The sequence below is a fragment of the Myzus persicae genome, unplaced genomic scaffold (genome assembly GCF_001856785.1).
Source record: "Myzus persicae strain clone G006 unplaced genomic scaffold, MPER_G0061.0, whole genome shotgun sequence".
In the NCBI taxonomy this organism is placed as follows: Eukaryota; Metazoa; Arthropoda; class Insecta; order Hemiptera; family Aphididae; genus Myzus; species Myzus persicae.
This window is the reverse complement of record NW_019101180.1, coordinates 291557-312271: the sequence shown is the minus strand read 5'-3', so window position 1 is coordinate 312271 and position 20715 is coordinate 291557. Positions and strand designations below refer to the sequence as shown.

Genomic DNA, 20715 nt, shown 5'->3' with positions numbered 1-20715 from the left:
AAACCACCAATTTACTTTAATATTTTGAGAACTTCAGTCTAAAAACGTTATATATAATTTATCAATCGCTAAAATGTTGCAAAAATGCCAAGTATAATTTTCAAAACAAACTTCTAAATTAATTACCAGTCACAAAAAAAAATTAATAAAACAACCAAAAATAATGATAACAAATTTTATTTATTTTTATTAATTTGTTAATACCAGTCGGTTCCAGTTATTTAATATTAATTATTATATCTGTTAATGGCTGCATCCCGCAGTTAGCCGCAGCTTTATCATAAAATGATAACTTTTAAAATAAAAAATTTGAAGAAAACAAATCTTTGACTATCTATGTTACATACCTAAAGGTTATTAAAATTGGCCCAAAAAAAAGACAAGGCAGGGGAAACTGCCCCTACTCGCCCGCTCCTGCAGACTCCCTAGGAGGGGTCCACTCCCCTGGTTATAATAAACTAAGGAAATAGTTTGTTTTTGTGTTTTTTTATATTTTATAAAATACATGGCATTTGTTGAAATACTTAAAAAGTAATTTCACAAGTCTTATCTAAATTCTAGTAAAATGAAGGAATTTCAAATAAAATTTCGTGTTTTTGTTGTTCACTTCATTAAGGTACCAACCAATTTTAAAACCAAAAATCTTCAGAATGGACATTTTGACAATATAAAAGTTATGTTTGTGAGAGATTATTGAGATATTCAATAATATTTCGGTAAACTCGACAAAACGCTAATCAAAACTGAAATTTAAAAAATTCCGTTTACGAGAATATTGATGGTAATAAATAAGGCAATATAATACCGTATGGACTATAATAGTACTATACTATATTTAATATTTATCATAGGTAAAATGTATGCACGTAACGGCTAGAGCCTGCACAGTATAAATTATAGGTAGGTAATCTATATCTAATAATATTTTAATGGTGTACGCACTGCGGTGAGTATCGCTTATCGATCGAAATAAATATAAAAATAATTACGTCTGCTTCGTGTTTCTATTATTTGCATAAAGATTATTATTTGTTTGCGACTGTGGACTGTGCAATGTGTACCACATGTTGATGGGGGGACGGGACTTACACGATGTTCGGTTATATTCTCTACAGAGTCTAAATAATAAGTTAATTGAACTGTATTTGTTTATATACATTATTGTTATTTATTATTATTTTCTTTCTCAACATAGTCAATAATTCATTTAACAATAAAACGTTATGTTATTTAAAAATGTTAATGACTTATTCAATTGCTGATTGTTTAATTGATTGTAAATTTCGTTCATGACCGGACTCGTTTCGATAAGTAAAATGTAAAAAAATATTAAATGCGCATAAACCGTTTGTGGACGGTGTACCTATATAATTTCTCTATAGTATTATACATTTATAGTTTGTGCTTACTGTCATGCTGATATTATGCGACGCTGCAAGTAAACGTCCAAAATTCATTAATTCACATCATAGAATATGATGCTTTGTTGAAATCAGTTTCTCGTTAAATCAGATATGGTAATGGTTCCCACTTTCCTGAATACGTACACGATTGGATCTTGACAGCTCTACGGCATTTCAACATTTTTTAATCACCTATGTTAGACTTGGGCTTTGTTATAAGAAAAAAAAATATTTGTTTAATTTGTAGTAATTATTAATCAGTTATGAAATATATTATTTTTCTTGTGTAAAAAATAAGTTCAAACGTTTTAATATTAAATCATTTTGTGTTGATTATGACTATTTATGAGTTATGAGTTTCTGACCTATGAGTTTACGACGTTTGTTCGATTGGGAGATCATCATGAATACGTTATAACCTCGGCTCACCCCTATAGGCTATAAATGTGAAATGGCATTGTATACGAATGAGACTCATCCATTACTGCGGGTCTACATCATACATAACAGATAATACCTTACATCATACAAAATAACTTCGTCGACAAAAGCAATTTGCAACAGGACACCACAACAAGGATAATATTATCTGTTAAATCCTATATACTTTACATATTATTATAAACGTATTCGTGGATAATAATATAATATTCAGGTAGGTTCTTGCGCTGAGTTGTGCAGTCGCCAGTCACTACTCGCTGGCCAGTGGCCACTGCTCACTAGCGTAAAAGCGTTGCGAATTAAAAATAATACAATACTACTACTTTAGTAGCAAAGAATTTTCCTAGTGACCTACCTCTCCATTAACGTTTATGTCAAACAACTATCATTGACGTTACTTCAGTTTTTTACAAGGTGTGATAAAATATTAAATATTAAATGGCACATGAAACATAATTTTGGCAAATCTGACCATTTCAAAGTGATTCTCATGCCTACCTACTTATGGTGACCACTGTGTGTAGTTGTGTATGCTTGCATGGGATTTTAGCTAAAATACAAAATCAGCTGCTGACTGTGTTTGCACGTAATCGTACACAGTGGTCAGCGGTTTGTTGTGTGATATAGATATTAGTATATGTACTATCGAGTACTACCAAAGAAAAATATTTATTTTATACTTTTACTGTAATAGGTAGGTATCTGGTATAATATATATTGTATATATTATATAAATCACAAACATTTTTGATTTTTCTATTAGTTAGTAACAGTATATAGTTATTAGTTAATAGTTATTACTATAGGTATAGCTATAAACAACTGTATAATATATAAGCTATAAAGTCTATAAAAGTAAAAGTTATAACAAAGAAACAATTTAACATGACATATGAACGGGGAAGGGAGAGGGAGAAGACCTAAGCAGTTTTTCAAAGCTCGAAACAAGTGTCTATTTATTCAGTATTCACCTCACCAATGATCATGTATTCACAAACATAGTACAACGTACCTACCTAAATTTTTGCCAATAAATATTACGCTGTCCGGCGACAACCAAAATAATAATAATATTGTAGGTGGGTACTATAATAATTTTATTGACATTGCATCGCATCGCACTCAGCTCACGGAGAACTTTCATACTCAACGCAACGCAGTCACGTTTACGTAAAACACAACCAGCCTTTCACCGACACTACGGCGGCGGCGGCGGTGTTAGGTCGGTCGAGAAATCACGGCCCTGCCCGCATGCCCGCGCCAACAACCGACAACGCCGCAGAGGTCGCAATCGTTGTGGCGGAGGGTAGTGGGGACGGGATGTGGGGGCAGCGGGCGGGCGGGCGAGCGGTCGGTGGTGTGGCAATGCTGAACGTACGCCACTGACGAACGGCGGCGGCGGCGGCGGCGGCGGCAGCTGCTGCTGATACACAACGAGTAGCGAGCGGCAGCCTCTCACTTTTTGGTTTTTTACCACCCGCCCGCATAGCAACAGTGCCGAGTTTCATTGTTCGCGGTGCTAGTAGAGGGCGGTGAGGAGCGGGGGGGGGGGCCTCGCTGCCACCAGGCTACCGATCGGCACCCGGCGTGCCATCGGCGTGTGGTGGGGTGGTCGTAGCGAGGAGATGGGTGGTGGGTGGCGCAGCACTGGCACAGAGTAACCACTACCACTTCCACTTACGAGCTACGGCCTACGCGAGCGCGGACCGTGTTGTTGTTATTGTACGACTATCGCGGTGGTGCCGCTTCCCGCAGTCGTTCTCGAATTTCCATCCGTTGCGTTTTTGCCAGTGGCGACGCGCCCCGTCCGCATCGCATTGTGTCTATTGTTTATTCGTTATTAAATTATTATTTGTATCGTTTCCGCCGTCCACTGAAGACGGCCGAGACGACATTTGTATATTTTTGCACGTAGGCATTCACGAAACTAGCGCGCGTTTGTCGACGGAGAATCTATACGTAAATAATTATATTATTATAAACATTATTATTATTGGATTATTATTAATTGGGCGTCGTCGGCACTATAATATATTGTTATAACACCGACTGCGTACCGTCGCCTATCAATTATTGTTGTGACATCGCTATTGCTGTTCCGGCGATATTCTTTCTTTCGTCCCGAGTGCGACAGAGAAACGGAAGAAAATACATTGTTCGCCCGCAGTGCGGTACCGTATAATAAATATTGTACTATATTAATATCATCACAGTAACAGTGCGTTCGTGCGTCGTTGTTCGGTTCCATTCGATTTCGCCAGCTTCTCGCGAGCACACCCGCTCGCAGAACCCACACGCCAGGCCGCGGCTCGTGCTGCCCATACGTGCTGTGCGTGCGTGCGTGGCGGACGCCATCCAGATCGCGGGCCAGAGATTTTGCCGCCGACGTCGCTACAAGAGACGGCGACGACGTTCGCCGCCGATAGGTAAGCGGACGCTTCTTTTTCTCCGCGGCAAAAGTGACGGTAACCCGGTAGCGGGGGGGGGGAGGGGAGGGGAGGATGTGGCTGCCGACCGAGGCTCTCGTGTCGTCCATCCATGTCGTTTCGGTCGGGTGCGTTTATTGTAGTGCGGGGGGGTTGCGAGGGAGTAGGGCAATGGGCAATTGCGAATGGAAAAATCATTTTTTTTCTAGCGAGTTCCATGGCAAGTGCCTACGCTGTACTCTGCCCCGTCACTTTGTTATTTCCATTACTATTACCGTTATCGTGACGCTGTCGACGTTCCATTTGCAGGCAAAGTGATCCATGATCGTTATAATATTGTAATCGTCGTGCCCTATTTTTGCACCGCGACGAGCACCGAGTGTCACAGGTACCTATCGATTTGGAATGACTTATCTTGTCATTTTAAATGTATTATTATTCTTACGCAATTAACTGTGCACTTAATGCAAAGCCTCGTTCGAAGCTTTCTCAAATTTTTGTTTGACCAACCTTTGGCCGATTTAAAAAAAATTGAGATTTTTTGTGGCTTATGGGTATTTACATACCCCAGGTACTTACAATCTATATTGGTAGTAATACTAGTGTCAAATTAATTAATAATCGTGATTCATGACCAGTGCTGTTGTCTGGGGGGGGGGGGGTGTTTAAACCTCCCCCATTGACATTTTTCGCCTAATAAATGTATTGTTTATTTGCAAAATCTGTTAAAAACTTCGTTTTTTTACTTGGGCCCCATTTCATTATCCTGCCTATGCCACTGTGCATGTCATATCACAGTAGTTAGCAAATTGTATAACCTACCTCAAAAAATATAGGGAATAATAATACCTATTATGAATTCTGTAATAAATAGGACATAATTAAAAATGTTAGAATGTCCAGCTTATTGGACTCACCTTGGGACTAGAGTTTATATTACCATTAACCAAATGATTCTTAAGGCAAAACTGAGTAAAATGTCCAAGATTTAAAAAATATACCTATATAAAATGTATGTCTAATAGTTTATAAATAATTATACATAGTACTAGTTACTAATTTATATTTATTATGTGTTTCAAATGTGCCCACAGTGTCATTCTTAAGAAAAAGATTACGAAAACGATAATTGATAACAACAAAATTAGGTACCTACTTACTTATAAAATATTTCTTTTTTCAAAAATATTGTTTCGTAACTAACAACTTTGAATGATGTAAAAAAATATTTTCAAATCTAATACTTTTTGATGGGATAAGTGGGATGAAAAAATAATGTTAATTTAATTAATAAGATTGCAAAAATGGACTAAACATGTAGGAATTATGCCCTTAAAATTATACATTGGTACTGTTACCAGTGTAGTAAGTTCAGTAGTCAAATTATTTTTCCTAGGTGTGTGTAACTTGTGCAAGTGTACATATGAATCGGAACCAACCTAAATGAGTTCTAGCTATAGGTAGGTACCTATCCCCTCTATTCTACTATCATACATTCATACTCACTATATGATCAAATTATATTGGATCAGTTATAGATACCTTTACTTCTTTGTCATATTCAATATTAAGTCTTTTGCCACATTGCTCATAAAAATTATTCTCTGTTCATTGAATTTTACAAAACGTTGATGTACCTACTAAGCAATCTTTGAACTATAAATATAAAGAAGATTAAATAAGCAACATTTTGATGAAAATACTTTTAATCTGCAAAATTACCTGAGAAATCAATACTTCAAGGTCTAAATACATTTCAATTCTCAGAAAGAATTTGTGGCAACTTAACATAACAAATACCTGACGTATAAGTAGGTATCTATATCATTATAACCCAACGAAATGATTTTTCTGAAAATGTCATACTATCATTAAATAGTAAATAGGAACTCTGGTTAGTATTGTACATTTGTTCTTGAATAAAATGATATACTATACCTACTCATGTATTATCATAGTCAATATTAAAGTATTTACCAATGTTTTTATCTTAAATGTCTAATGGCAGTAGTTTCTAATCAAGTAGTCCATAGGTACCTACTGAACTACTAATAATTTTTATCGGGATTTTTTATCGAGATTCTTAGAGTACTATTAATTGCTCTCTATATTGCTATTGCACATACAATTTAATAATAATATATAGATAATAACTTGATACCTACCTACCTATTATTAGTCATTGTTGGTATTGTAACTTATTTATTTTACAATGGATACATTTAAAAATTATTTGACTACAATGAATAAAAGAAAAAACAATTTTGTTTATCTTGATGGATACATACCTGAATATATACAGTTGTATGCCATGAATCAATTTTAATTGACTCAGATTAAAGCCGTAGACTAATTAATCAGATTTTTGATTATGATTTAAGAATTATATATGTTAGTATAGGTACCTATTCATAAATAATAAATAAACATTTTAAATATAATCTATATACATATAGGAAACCACCCTTATTCACTCATCAATGCCCAGACTAAACCGCTGGTTTGTAGAGGTCTACACAGTGTAGAGGTCACGGTCTAGGGACTTGAAATTTTGTACAGAAGTTCCTTAAGCAGTTCTTGAAGCTGCGTAGCTTCAGAAATCTTATGTGATTGCAGTCCACACCATGGCACACTTCCACTGTTGTGCAATAACAATTTATTATTATGATGTTAGCTCTCCTTTAATAACATACAAGCTGTAAAATTAGTTTTTTAATTGCATACATTAATTATTGAGCTTGTTACAAAACTTACGTATTGTAAGTTTTTTATGTTTAAAACAATCATATTAATGGAAATATATTTTTTATATAGGTTGACATTGCTCATTAAGTATTATTTAATGCAAATCATAAACATGTACAAACCAATTCGTCCAAGGAGAAACAGCTTACCAAGCAATGTGCATAGAAGTAAAACAAAAAATGTACCTAAAGCAGAGTTCAGTCCAACTAAAAATTCTAAAGTGATTCATGAATCAAAGAAACCCAAATCAAAAACGCCTAATTGCGTTAAACAGCTAAATTATAATGAATCAAATACAATGAATGTTAGGAAATTTATGGATCATAGTTTGTCAGACGGAGATGAAATAATGGATGATAAAACAAATTTTCATAAAGTAGCTAAAACTAACCAAATAATAAAAGATAGAAGACCTCAACTGTTATGCTCACAGCCTATTGACACTCCAACTAAATATCTACCAGAAGTGCCATTAAATCATACTCCCCCATCTTACGAATCCCCACATAAATATGGTCCTTACAAGAAATTTAAAGAAGATGATTTAGAGCAATTGGTTATTGAAAAATATGCCCTGCTCAAACAACTTATGAACATCGATGAACGATGCAGCTCACCTTATGGTGATAACTTTTATGCTGGTGCCAAATTCAATAATTGTCCGTCTCCTGGAGATTTGCCATTGCCACCAATGCAATGGCTTAACTCTTGTCAAGCACAAGCAAAATCCATGCAAAAATCACCTCTTATCTTCAACATAACTATCTAAGATATTCTTCAAAATTTACATTTTGACAAATGTTTTTTTTTTTATTATTATTATTATTTGATTTTACATAATAACGCTTATTGTGATTTTTTATCACTATAGTGTATTCCCCTCCACCTTACTACCTATAAATTTAAAGTATAATTGTATGTAACCCCCTTACCCTTATTCATGATGAAGTTGTCTTTTAAATATTTTCAACATTTTAGTTAAATTTTATATATTATTATGTGTTAATAACTTTTATTTTATCTTATATTATCAGTCTCTTTTTCTTAACTAAATTTTTTAAACTTAAGTATCATAATTATTTAAATGTAAATGTTGTTTTTTAATTATTTAATTTTTTTTTTTATTGTTTTTGTGGCAAAACTCATCATGGACTGATTGTTGCATCAGTATCTAGTCACTTGTTTATGTGAACTACAAGTTAATGCAATACAAATATTAGTACATAGATAGTTATGAAAATTATTATTTTAAACTGCTATAATATAATTGAATTGAATTGCTGATTGGTTGTAATATTTATAAAAATCAAATCTATGATTAATAAGACAATTTTTATATATATACCTAGTTGTATTATCAATCAATATGTTATGTCAGCAAAACCCGCCCCACCCAATAATTACATTTAAAAAAAATTATGTTAAGAAAAAATTATTCACTCGTAATGTGATATTTGTGATAATAATAAAATCAGCGATTCAATTTTTATTTTTGTCAGTAATTGGTAAAATTTGTATTTGAATTAAAAGCTATGAAATGAGGAGAAAATATATTCATACATCAATTCAATCAGATGTATGAGGAACTTGTCATCGTTCCTTTAAAAGTTACCTTTTTATTTAATATTTATTCATATTTTAATTTAACTATCAATTTTCTAAATAACGAACATAAGCAAGCAAAAAAAAAGTTAAAATAAATGTTACTTCAAATACACTTTTTACCCTTCTCTGATATTATTTAAGTGCAATTGTGATACGGAACAATATTATTTTTTTTAAGGTTTACTTACCATAATTATATTAAATATAGTAAGGTCTTATATGTGTTGTATCTTGTGAATGTTGTAACTTTTGAAAAGATTAAATTAATGTATAATTGTTTAATAGATAGATTGTTTAAAAAAAATGCGAATGAATTTCAATTACATGTCAACCTCTCTTAAGTGTTAAATTAGTATTGTAGTTCTATATCACAGATTATTGTTTACTAATTGTCTATTAAAAACTAACTATTCCACCGACTGTTTCAAGTAGAATAGATTTAGTGTATTTATGTGTTTTAGGGTTGGTATGCATTTCATATCAAAGATCTTAATACAATCAAGAATGTAAATTGCTATAAGTGATGACTTTTAAAAAAAAAGAATGTAAAACAGCAATATGTTTTTATATTGTTAAAAATACGTGCATTTGTCTAGTACTGTATAATATGTTGTCACTTATGCAATATGAATTTTTGGCATAGATTTTTGCTATACATAATATTGACATACAAAGTGTGATTGAAAAATGGGCACAAACTATATCTCATTGAACTTCATATGTTGCGCATTAGGCATTAATCAGTTAAGGTAGATCGATAACGAATAATTCTTCAATTTAGTTTTAAGGAACACAGTATGTGTCTGTTTTAGTGGCTATCCTATTATTGTTGATATTATACATATAAGGAATGTGGCCATTGGTGTGATATTACTGTGTTATTTTTTTATGATAAATTATTTTATTATTGTTTAAAAATATATGTTAAGAATATTAATGTTGAATTGGAATTTTTTTTTGTGAGACTGTTACAGTTAAAAAATTAAGTATTCCAATCCATTATGTGTAAGATGAATCACCAATATTCAAATGTATTTTTATTTACTTAATTGTTTTACAGATATCTTTAAAATTGTTATTAATGTTAAAACATTTAGTAGTGTTTTCTTTTTCAATTAATGTAATAAGTCAACTCAATACTAATTTTTTTTTTTTATCAATAACTTTAGGAAAAAAATGTAAAAACCAAAAAAAAAGGAAAACCAAAAAAAAAAAAAACCAAAAAAATAAATAATAATAATGAAATACAGCCATTCCTAAGCTGTTAGTATTCCTTATACGATCTCATTCTTATAACAATACTACTACAAGTACACTGCATATATTTATTTATTCCTTTCTACATCAGTTTGTCACCACAACAAAACTGGTCTTTCTTTTAAACAATTCAATGTCAAAATATCCTCTATACAGTACTAAAAAAAAAGTCAAATTAAATACAATTCTTCTCTTTAATAAATGTACATTTTTGTATAATTAACAAAACCGTAAATAACATTCCGCCCAACATTCAATTATAGAACCTTAAATTATTGAATTAAATTTTTTTCAAGTTGTAAATGGCTGTTCATATTCACTTATATATATATCTCCTTGCATTGTACCAATTGCAATAATATTTTTTCTGTATGAAAAAATTAAATTATTAAATTGTTATATGTACAACACTTGAAATTTAAACCTTTTTGGATTAATATTCATTGCAGTTATATCACATGATGTAAATTTTTTGATTGAATCTGTTTTCCCATTTGTCAGATTGATTTTAGCAAGTTCTCCTCTATCTTCTCCAACATACACTATAAACTCATTTTCTAAACTCCAACATAGTCTGGTTATTAGTTTTCGATTAAAAATAATTTTTTGTGGTTCTTTCTGTGAATAAATTACATTTACACAATATACTAAAAATTAATAATTTATTTTTACCAACTTGATACACATTGTATACTAGTATTGTAGAATCAAACTGTGTAATGATAAATGTAGTTGAATTTTTATGACAAAATTGTATATTTTCAATCATTAACGAATATCCATTATATGTTTTAACTTTTATAGCTTCTAAAACTTGGTCTTCTGAAACGCACAATTCATTAAAAAATTTGGTTAAAAATTGATCACCAAAAGTACAAACAATTATGATAAAGCTCTTGTAGCTTAAAATTTTAAATTCTAGGTAAAATTATAATAAATAAATAAAATTATATACTTAATATTTTTATACAAGTTATTCAAAATTTAAATATGAACGTCATCTGTATTAAAATAAAAGGTAGCTACTTATATACATTGCAACATTTTCTGTTAAATTTAAAATCATCATCAATAGCCAAGTATATATGTCAAGTCAATGTACTAACTTCTATAATTCAATAAAAAAAAAAATTGCACGGTACAAGTAATAATCCTCTGTACTTCTCAAGTGGATTAGGCCTATTGGGGACACCACTTTAAAAAAAACGCATCTGGCACACAACCCCTTGGGTGGTGTGGAATAGTGTGTAATTACTAATTTATCTTATTTTTAACTACTAAGACATACCTTTAATGTTTCTTGTTGTTTCGCAAAAGTGACTTGAGATTTTCCCATTTTCTAGAGCTACTAAAAAATGTCTGTTTGAATAATCAAAACACCGAATACCAACTTTCCCTGGAATTCCAACTAAATACCTAAATACATGTAGTTGGATGTTTATTATTCATGAATTATGATGTGCTTACTACATAATATATTACTAACTACTTGAGATCTGGAGAAAAAGACTAAGCAAATAATTTTAAAACGTTTTATATAGAATTCCATTTATTAAAGTATTGATTTTTATATTAAATATTTGAATAATTTAGAAAATATTTTATAATGTGAAGTGTGATAAAAATGTATTTGTTCAAAAATATTTATTTATTTTAAATTTTAGAAAAATTCTAGAAATGTATTGGTTTTACAATTATGTGGATATTTATTTTTATCTGATTATACAAGACTCTTACTCGATATCACTGAGGGTATCAGCTTATAAATAAAAATGTAAGTTATTTCATTACAGATCTATTATATATTATCAATTGATAAATACAATATTATATTCATTCTATTCATTTTATCAAATAAATTATCAAAAACTATGTGAGCAATCATATGCATTTTGATTAAAATATGCAAAAACAAGCAAAACAAATTGTTCTATTTAATTTAGTACTAGCCTAATTGTGGACATGAGGGATATAACTGACGACCAATCTATTTGGATTAAAAGAAAAATATAAGGTAATACATAGAAATCCTAGGCCTAGTCATCATGTTTTGCAGCAGCATATACTCCAATCTTCAATTTTCGAGGGTAGTTTAGTAAATTATAATTTATTATAATATTACATAAGCTATCCTTAGAAATAGGTTATGATCCATCCATTTACATAACTCAAATTTTTTTTTAGTAGACGTAAGATGAATTAAAATTGAAAACATCCAATATAGTGACAATCTACTCAGTGACGAGGTACACTTAACACCTAGCAGAGCAAGTATCTTATTATATAGTATTCTTATTCTTCTATAATTTATAAAAAAATTCATTAAGCTGTAAATAAATTTTTCTATCCATTAGAAAAATGTGAAATAGTTATTGGATGTATTGTCCTCTATTGGTAAACTTAAATAATTTAGAGGACACTGCATCCTCATGTGTTGTCTTTGTCTTACAAACATGCACCGTGGGAAATTTTACGTTCACAATAATACGTTTACTCTATAATTTCTAAAATTAGAGTGAAACAATCTCTTATAAAATGCAAAAGTAAGATTATTATACATGGCATCTCATAGGCTTTTTATTATACTTTAATTTTAAAGAAAGTTATGAGTATTTTAAGATGTACAATTTACAATTCTAAAATACTCAATACTCGCTTTAAAATAAAAATATAATGAAAAGCCTATGAGTTGCCTTACATAATAATCTGACATTTAAATTTTATAAGTGGTCATTTCACTCGAATTATATTACAATGTATTACTGTGTTTTTTCTCATGTTGTATGTTTGTGAGACCGAGACAACACATGCAGGTGTGGTGACCCCTTAAGGCTTTGGTATTTGATTACCTATAGTCATACAACAAGCCATTAAAAATTTAGTTTTAGGCGACTACACACACATGGCCAGCTCTGAAGTAGCACTTTGTCCTGTGTGGCTCTGTGTCCACAAAATTGTTGATGTACAAAGATATTATAAAAAGAAAACTTATATGTATAATTAATGCTTCTTTGTCTAACCATTCAATATTAGATTTTACTGTCCATTTAATTCTTTTGAGTAGGTAATAGCTATATTATGTACTTGCAAATTTAAATATTATCAAGTACCTGTTTTGTAATAAGTTATATTAGGACATGAAAACACAACTATTAAGTCCTGCCATTGACAAATGATTATGTTACCTAAATGCTTATGACGAGAAATCAGAAACATTGTTTATGTCAATGTCTGAAATGTAATATTTTTCAGATAAATGTTTCTTTGGTCTGGTTAGGGCTTTATGAATACAACATTATGTGATGAATGTAAATGACTGTTTTAATCTTAAATATGAATTTGTGTATTTGTATATAATATGCAGTTACAACACATGCACATATATTTCATACTTAAATATTAACAATTAATTTAATTACTTATGATTATTATTTTGAACAATGTAATACCTATCTGTTTTACATACCTGCATATTCGATGGGTGAATTTTATTTTGTCGCTCATCATAGTTCCTATACAAACATATCCGTCTTTTCCAGCAGTTACTAATACCACACGATGATCAGATCTCACAAACCACAAGGATTCTGATACAGCCATTGAATGCCATTCAAGGGAAACCATAGACATATTGTCATTTGTGTTACAAATCACCAATTCACCTAAAAATTATGTTTGGCATCATAAATAATTTGATATGTAGTAAGTGTAGTTAATACTAAGTATACCTAGTACAATAATCGTTATCGGTAACGGTGTCGTTAGCAATCTACATATTAAAGTAAACTTAATAGAATATTAATGAACTAAAAAGCATGTTGCATAAAATATTATTATTAAAAAAATATGAACAAATTATTTTTAAAAAGGCTGTTACATAAAAAATATTATTATTACTATATTAATTAACCACGAAGGTTCCTCTTATGCCATTTATAAATCATCAATAATTAAATCCTTTGATGTATGCATAATTCTTCACCATTTTCTTGCATCTACCTTTTAAGCAAAGAAGAACCTTTATTGACACATAATATAGAATATTTTTATTTTGAAATACACCACAAACATTTGATGTGCTGAATATGGGCTACAGTTTATGGATTTATAAATGTGGTCCTTATTATTAGCACAACAAATTGTAAATTATAACAATTGTGGTTAGATTGCTTACAGCACCATTACTTATTTATCAATGTGTATTTAAATATTTAAAGACAATACATTGTCACTAAATATCTATACAATTTGTATCTAGTGTGTAAATGACATAGAATTGTTAAACATAATATTTATATAAACATTTGGGTTATTTAAATAATAAAGACCCATGGCATTAAAAAAAACTAAATGTCACCATTTTAAAGTCCAGAACATTTATTTACAGTTATAGCTTAAATATTAACTGCATTTTTTTCATAAAACTTGAGTTTTACCATTGTATAATCCAGCTGTTATCAGATGTTCATTGGTTGGATGTGTAGCTAAACACGTGATACAAGAAGTGACTTCCAGTATATTAGACACAGTATTGCCACTATTTTCTAAACTGAATGTCAAATACAACACTTATTATAGTATTTATTATTCAATATACTATTAAAAATATTGAATAGTAATTTTCATAAAATTGGATACCAATAACAAAGTAATTTACTTACTCCAACATAGAGTAAACAAACACTGAATTTAAATGATTACACCACTGTGTATGGCAATGTTCTCCAGTAGCTACCATTAATTTATCACCATTACAGTTCCAACTAATTGCACTAATATTTTTCTAAAAAAACAATTCAAAATAAATAACTTCAGTACATTGTTAATAATTAATACCATTCTAATATTAAACACCTATTAAACTCTTCAAATTCGTAAATGTGAATTTCAACTTCAATTTTAAAAAAACCTTGAATTTTTAAAATAATAGAATTTATATAAGTAGTATGTTGTTTGTTGGTAGTATGATTCTGATGCCCATTTAACAATTAATTTTGATAGTCAAGTAGGTATTACAGTAGAACCTCATTAATTCAGACTAATTGGGGCTCTAGGTTGTCCGAAATAATGAAAGTCCGGATTAAGCAAAATAATCAAAAATCGTAAATTATAAATTCAAAAAAAAATTTATTGGATAAAATGCATCATCAAGGGACTAATTTAGTGGCAACCGCATTCTTTTTAAAACACTTGTTTCTTTTTCTACATTAAATTTCAAAACAAATTTTCTTATATCATCTTTTTATACTTTGTTTTCGTGTTTATTTTAATCTACGGTATAAACTAGTGTAATTTACGTATTATAAACAAAGTCCGGATTAATGAGGTTTTACTGTACTAAACTCAACACTACTTACTAACGATATTAGAAAATAATTAACTGAGGTGTTGTTACTAAGGATAACTCTTCATCTTAAAATAATTTTTTTAAACCATAACTACCTTCTAATAGCTTGGTTAAAATTAATTTTTTTAATAATTAATTTTTATACTGCCAAATTTTTACTATTTTATATTGATCACAATATTCAGAACTAATGAATAAGATTATCATTAAAATACAGTTAATATTATATTATTATCTTTTACACAAAACTAGTATTGAGAAACTACAAGTGATTACCATTCCAAATGATGGATGTTGTTTTATAGATACTTTAATGGTTTTTTCATCATTTATATCTTTCTGTGTTGTCTCTGAATAACCAATCATTTTTGGCCAGTCGTTACATTCAGTTTTTAAAAATCTTAAGCCTTTTTCCAAACAACTGTTAAATGCAACAAGATCAACATTTCCAATATCAATGTTATGAATGGCATCTGTCTGTGTCTAAAACATTCAACGGTAAATAATATGTTGCAGGCAAAATTGATGATAAATAACTAACATCTATAGATTTCACATCAATGGTATCGCATGATTTGTCTTCAGTGAATAGTCCATTATATTGACTTGATTTTTCAATTTTTCTACTCAAACAAATAATTAAAAATAATTAGAAAAAAATATTAAAAAAGCTTTTCAACATACCCTTTTCTATGTGTCTCAGTGTGGTTAAACCCAACTACATTCACTGGGCTGTCACTAAACATAATATTTTAAATCTATTATAGTGTAATAATTCCTAATATTTAATAAACAATATTGTTTATCTAGATAGGTTAGTATAATTTAAAATGTTACTCTACCTACTACAAATCAATGAAACAGACGTGAAAGTTGTTACTATGGTGATCAAAATCATCACAATCATTGCTATTTGTTAATAATTGTTATTACTCTAGTGAGATCACTAGTCTACCTTTTATGGTTGTCAAAAAAGCCTTCAAATGTTATTATATAATAAACATACTTGAAACAAACACTCAAACATCTAACAATTTCCACAAAAAAAATAAACATAGATTCTTACAACCATATGCATGTATCATGTAGGTAGGTATGTATCTATTTGTACAAGTTAGTAGGTATCTTTGTTACATATTTTATAGTAAAATATTAAACAATAAATTATAATCATAAAAATTAAGCTATGATTAAAACTAGGTAAAAGTTGCTATATAATACCTATATATAAATAAGTAGGTAGGTAGGTATTTCAAATTTATTTTCTACTTGATATGTTATTTTTCACCACGTTTTATCGTTCAGATATGTTAACTCTTTTAGTTAATTTACTATAGGTAGTCTACAAATATAGTAGGTACCTATTAAAGATATACCTATTATGGTATAATTCTAGTGAGAGGCTCTTTTTAATTTAATAACTATAACTATAATTCATATTTCACTATCAGTATATTTTAATACCTTTAGTCCCTTTAGTCTTTACTTTTAAGCAATTGCTAACAAAATGCATGCCTGATTAATTGATTAAAATTTGAAAAAAGAATTAAATTAAATTACAAAAGGGAGGAAAGTAAGTAACCGCTCTGATGTGCAGTAGGTGTCTGGTGTACTTCATCATAGGGTAAGTCACTGTAATAATGTATGTGTTGAATTCTATGATAAATCATAAAATAAGAAAAACAATTTTAAGTATCAACTAAATACTCACTTCTAAGTAAGTATATATTTTATGATATGTGTTATGCTTTTATGATATGGTAATTAAAAAAATTTAATTTAAATTTAGTCTTACTGTGAATTACAACAAAATAACTTAAATAATAATTTTTCGTTTAAACATCTAATTTTGTCCAAATTTGAACTTCAAATGTCTATGAAAAATTGTACATTCATATTTATTGGTTTTTCGGTTTCAGAATAATATACTGCTTAATATATCCTACTTAAATAGGATTTGTGTGTTAAATTTTTACATTTCTATGAATTGCTAAAAGAGTACAAATATTTTGAAAATTATACCATGTACAGAAAATGTTAGTATAGTAATCCATCAATATAAGCATTTTATGAAAACTTAATGTATTCGGTTATTCTATATGAACAACAAAATAAGAAAATCAATTTTATTGAAAATCAGTTTTGCTTAAATTTTCTTTAATGCTTATTCAAATAAAAAATTACTCATATAGATATTTAACTGAAAATAATTATATTTTAATACAATTTGATATAAGTAATTGGTGAATATTTCAAGTCTTTAGAAGGTTAGGTTGAATCTTGAAATTGAAGTTAGGTTAGGTTAGGTTGAAAGTTGCTCTTGAATTCCAACAAAATAACAAAACTTATTTTATCAAAAACTGGTTTAGTTTTTTTGGGATGGTACAATATTTTGCTTTTTGTTTTTGTATAATTCAAAAACGAATAACCTTCGACAGGTATAAAATTTTTACCAAATGTAAATATAAATATTTATTCTCTTCATGATACAAATTTAAAATTAATTTGATGGAACAGCTTGAAATATTTACTTACATTACATTTTTAATACAAGGTATCTCATAAGTGGTTATTATAATATGCACAAGTTTTTTTTTAAAGGCTATTGAAATAAAAAATCTCAAAAACTTTTTAATTATTTTCTTGTAAACAATTTAATAAAACGTACCTAACATTTTCATAGCTAAGGATTAAAAATTTAATACAAGGTTTCTTAAAAATGGTAACTAAAAAATAAATAGTTAAACTGACAGTATTTTATAGACAATTTAAAGAGTATATTTTAATTTAAAATTTGGATGGAATAAGAAATTTAAATAAAAATTGACGATCTTAGTTATTTTGTTAGATCTAATTGAAAAATATGACTTGCTGAAACTTTGAACGTAGGTATTTTACTCTATTTTATAAAGATGACGTTTTTAAATGTATATTTTGGGGCAAAAATTAATTAAATCTACTGCACCGAATGGATGAAAGAAATAACTATATAAGAAAACTATTGTGGTAAATTTGAAATAAAAATAATAAAACTAATCAATCCGTTAATATTTATATAATCACTAGGCACTAGCTGATCCCGTGGACTTCCTTGCCCGTATGTCAACTCTTTATGAGATTCACTTTTGATAATGCGACCAATAATATTATTACTAGGGTTCGGGACTTATTGCACACAAATTATAGAAAATATGCATGCACATATGCATTTAAAATAATCGAAATATGCTCGAAAATATGTAACTGGATAATTTTTTAATGGCAAATTAAAAATTTGATTTGTTCATTTTAATTTACTCAATTTTTTTTATTGGTATTTTTTTGACATCAATAACACCATAAACGATAAGTCGATAACCGATATTATACGCAAGAACAATTAAATATTTTCGTGGTTGCCCTGTCCTGACTCGTTCTATGATTCGGTATATTGACCGACGCATGAAAGTAAAAAAATATAACCTACAAAATAAATTTACTTAAAATAAAGCGAAAACTGCGTATATATGCTATGAATAACAATTAAATTACCAAAATTTGTCAAATATGCGTTTTGTTGGGAAAACTGTGAAATATGCGAGAATATGCAATTAAAATTTTTGTTCATCAATCCGTCATGACTTTAAATAAATTTATATCTTACTGAGACTATTTTGCAGTCATTATTAAACAATATGCAAAAGCAACAAGTCCCGAACCCTAATTATTACATATAGTGCAGGGGCGACCAACAAAATATGTAATACTAACAAATAAATAAAAAAAAATTATCTAAGGGTTTGAAAAGTTCCCCGTTCTTTGTTAAGTGATATTTGCAATAAAATGATCATTATACTGTATGATAGTACAGTTTCGCAGTGATTTGATTACAAATAACTGATCGACACCGGCCGCCGCCAATTTGATGATGTACGCAATGTAGACGACAAGTGTAATAATTAGATTGAAAATACAGTAAAACCTCATTAGTCCGGACGTCGTTTAATCCGGACAGCTGTTTATAATACGTAAACTACTCTAGTTTATGCCGTAGATTAAAATAAACACGAAAACGAAGTATAAAAAGATGATGTAAGAAAATTTGTTTTGAAATTTAATGCAGAAAAAGAAACAAGTGTTGTAAAAAGAATGCGATTGCCACCAAGGGCGTCCGCAGGAATTTGTCAAGGGGAGGGCAAAATATTTTGCATTTTAAATTGTTTGTTTCACTAGATAGGTAGGTATCTTATTATTGATACAGTATTATTTGTGACATATTTTCTTCCATATAGGCAGGGAATGTCAAAAAAATTATTTATGAATTATACGTGGATAGTTAGTTAAAACCTAATCTTACAGCATTTATTTAAACTAAATATTATGTAATTTTAAATTAGCAAATATACCTATTTTTTTTAATAAATATAATGTTACCATTAATTTGATAATGTTAGGTAAATTCTACCAAGAGGATTTCGATACACTTTGTATTGTTTTCCGAATCTATAGCTACGCGATACTCGTTTTAAAACATACACAAATAGAATAAGAAGTTTTTATTTTGCATTTCTTGACGGTTTTAAATTTTAAGGTCATTTTTTGCATTTTAGGATTTTTGGAGCATTTTGAAGTTTTTTTTTTAAATTTAAATTTTACACTTTGTTTTAATATTTGCACAATATGCTTTTACATGATTTTTATAATAAATATATGATCTAAACCTATTTAAAAAAGAATAATTCATTTTCAGATTAAAAAAGTCCAAAACGATCAGTTCTGTCTGTATAACTTTTTACAATCCTTTAAAAGTTTAAAATGTATACCTACTATAATTTATACCAAATTTATATTAAAATTAATTAAATCTTTTATATTAAAAATAAAAATAAGTTAGTGCACTATTTTGAAATGATTAAGGCTTTTTTAAAGTTTTTTTAGGACATTTAAACCATCAATAATGATTAGGATAATTGGCGCAGAAAAGCCAAGGGGGGTGTAACTGCCCCTACTTGCCCCCCATCCCCGCGACGCCCTTGGTTACCACTATAGAATATAGATCAATCCATTGATGATGAATTTTATCCAATACAATTTTTTTTGAATTTATAATTTACGATTTTTGATTATTTTGCTTAATCCGGACTTTCATTATTTCGGACAACCTAGAGCCCCAATTAGTCCGAATTAATGAGGTTCTACTGCATATCTGCGCAACAAGACTGGTAAGGAACGATTAAATGGATTGATGCCAGTGGCGTACACAGCTATTTTCAATGGGGGGGGGGCTTACATATAAAAAATTATATACATATATATTATTAAATAAATAAATCAAAATAATATGTTGTTTAACTAATATTTATTTTCATTATAAAACAATTTCTATTTTCCTGGGTTTTTGTCCCAACTCATCAATGACTTCTTCAGGAGTTAAATTTATATCACTGTATACCGACAACATGGTCAATCCATTTAATCTGTCCTGTGTAAATAATTATTTTTCAGTTTAAAA

The 20715-nt window shown here is 29.3% G+C and overlaps 2 protein-coding genes across 3 annotated transcripts; one reads left to right on the top strand and one right to left on the bottom strand.

The window, feature by feature from the left end:
* The first annotated feature begins 3530 nt into the window (after positions 1-3530).
* Positions 3531-9557, top strand: LOC111028079. Of its 2 annotated transcripts, none has more exons than XM_022306615.1 (2): positions 3531-4270; positions 7085-9557. In XM_022306615.1, the coding sequence occupies exon 2, from the start codon at positions 7113-7115 to the stop codon at positions 7782-7784; it is 672 nt and encodes a 223-aa protein (XP_022162307.1). In that variant the 5' UTR covers positions 3531-4270; positions 7085-7112; the 3' UTR covers positions 7785-9557. The 2 variants fall into 2 exon arrangements, with proteins under 2 accessions (XP_022162307.1, XP_022162308.1); XM_022306616.1 differs by lacking the exon at positions 3531-4270 and adding an exon at positions 4388-4658.
* A 495-nt stretch (positions 9558-10052) lies between these two features.
* LOC111028077 (WD repeat-containing protein 34-like) lies at positions 10053-17004 on the bottom strand. Its single transcript, XM_022306613.1, has 10 exons — positions 15909-17004; positions 15766-15847; positions 15501-15707; positions 14539-14660; positions 14314-14426; positions 13344-13539; positions 11166-11293; positions 10554-10699; positions 10302-10495; positions 10053-10244 (listed from the first exon to the last, which is right to left on the bottom strand). Exons 1-10 carry the CDS (start codon positions 15968-15970, stop codon positions 10169-10171), a joined length of 1326 nt encoding a protein of 441 aa, XP_022162305.1. The 5' UTR covers positions 15971-17004; the 3' UTR covers positions 10053-10168.
* Positions 17005-20715: the final 3711 nt, after the last annotated feature.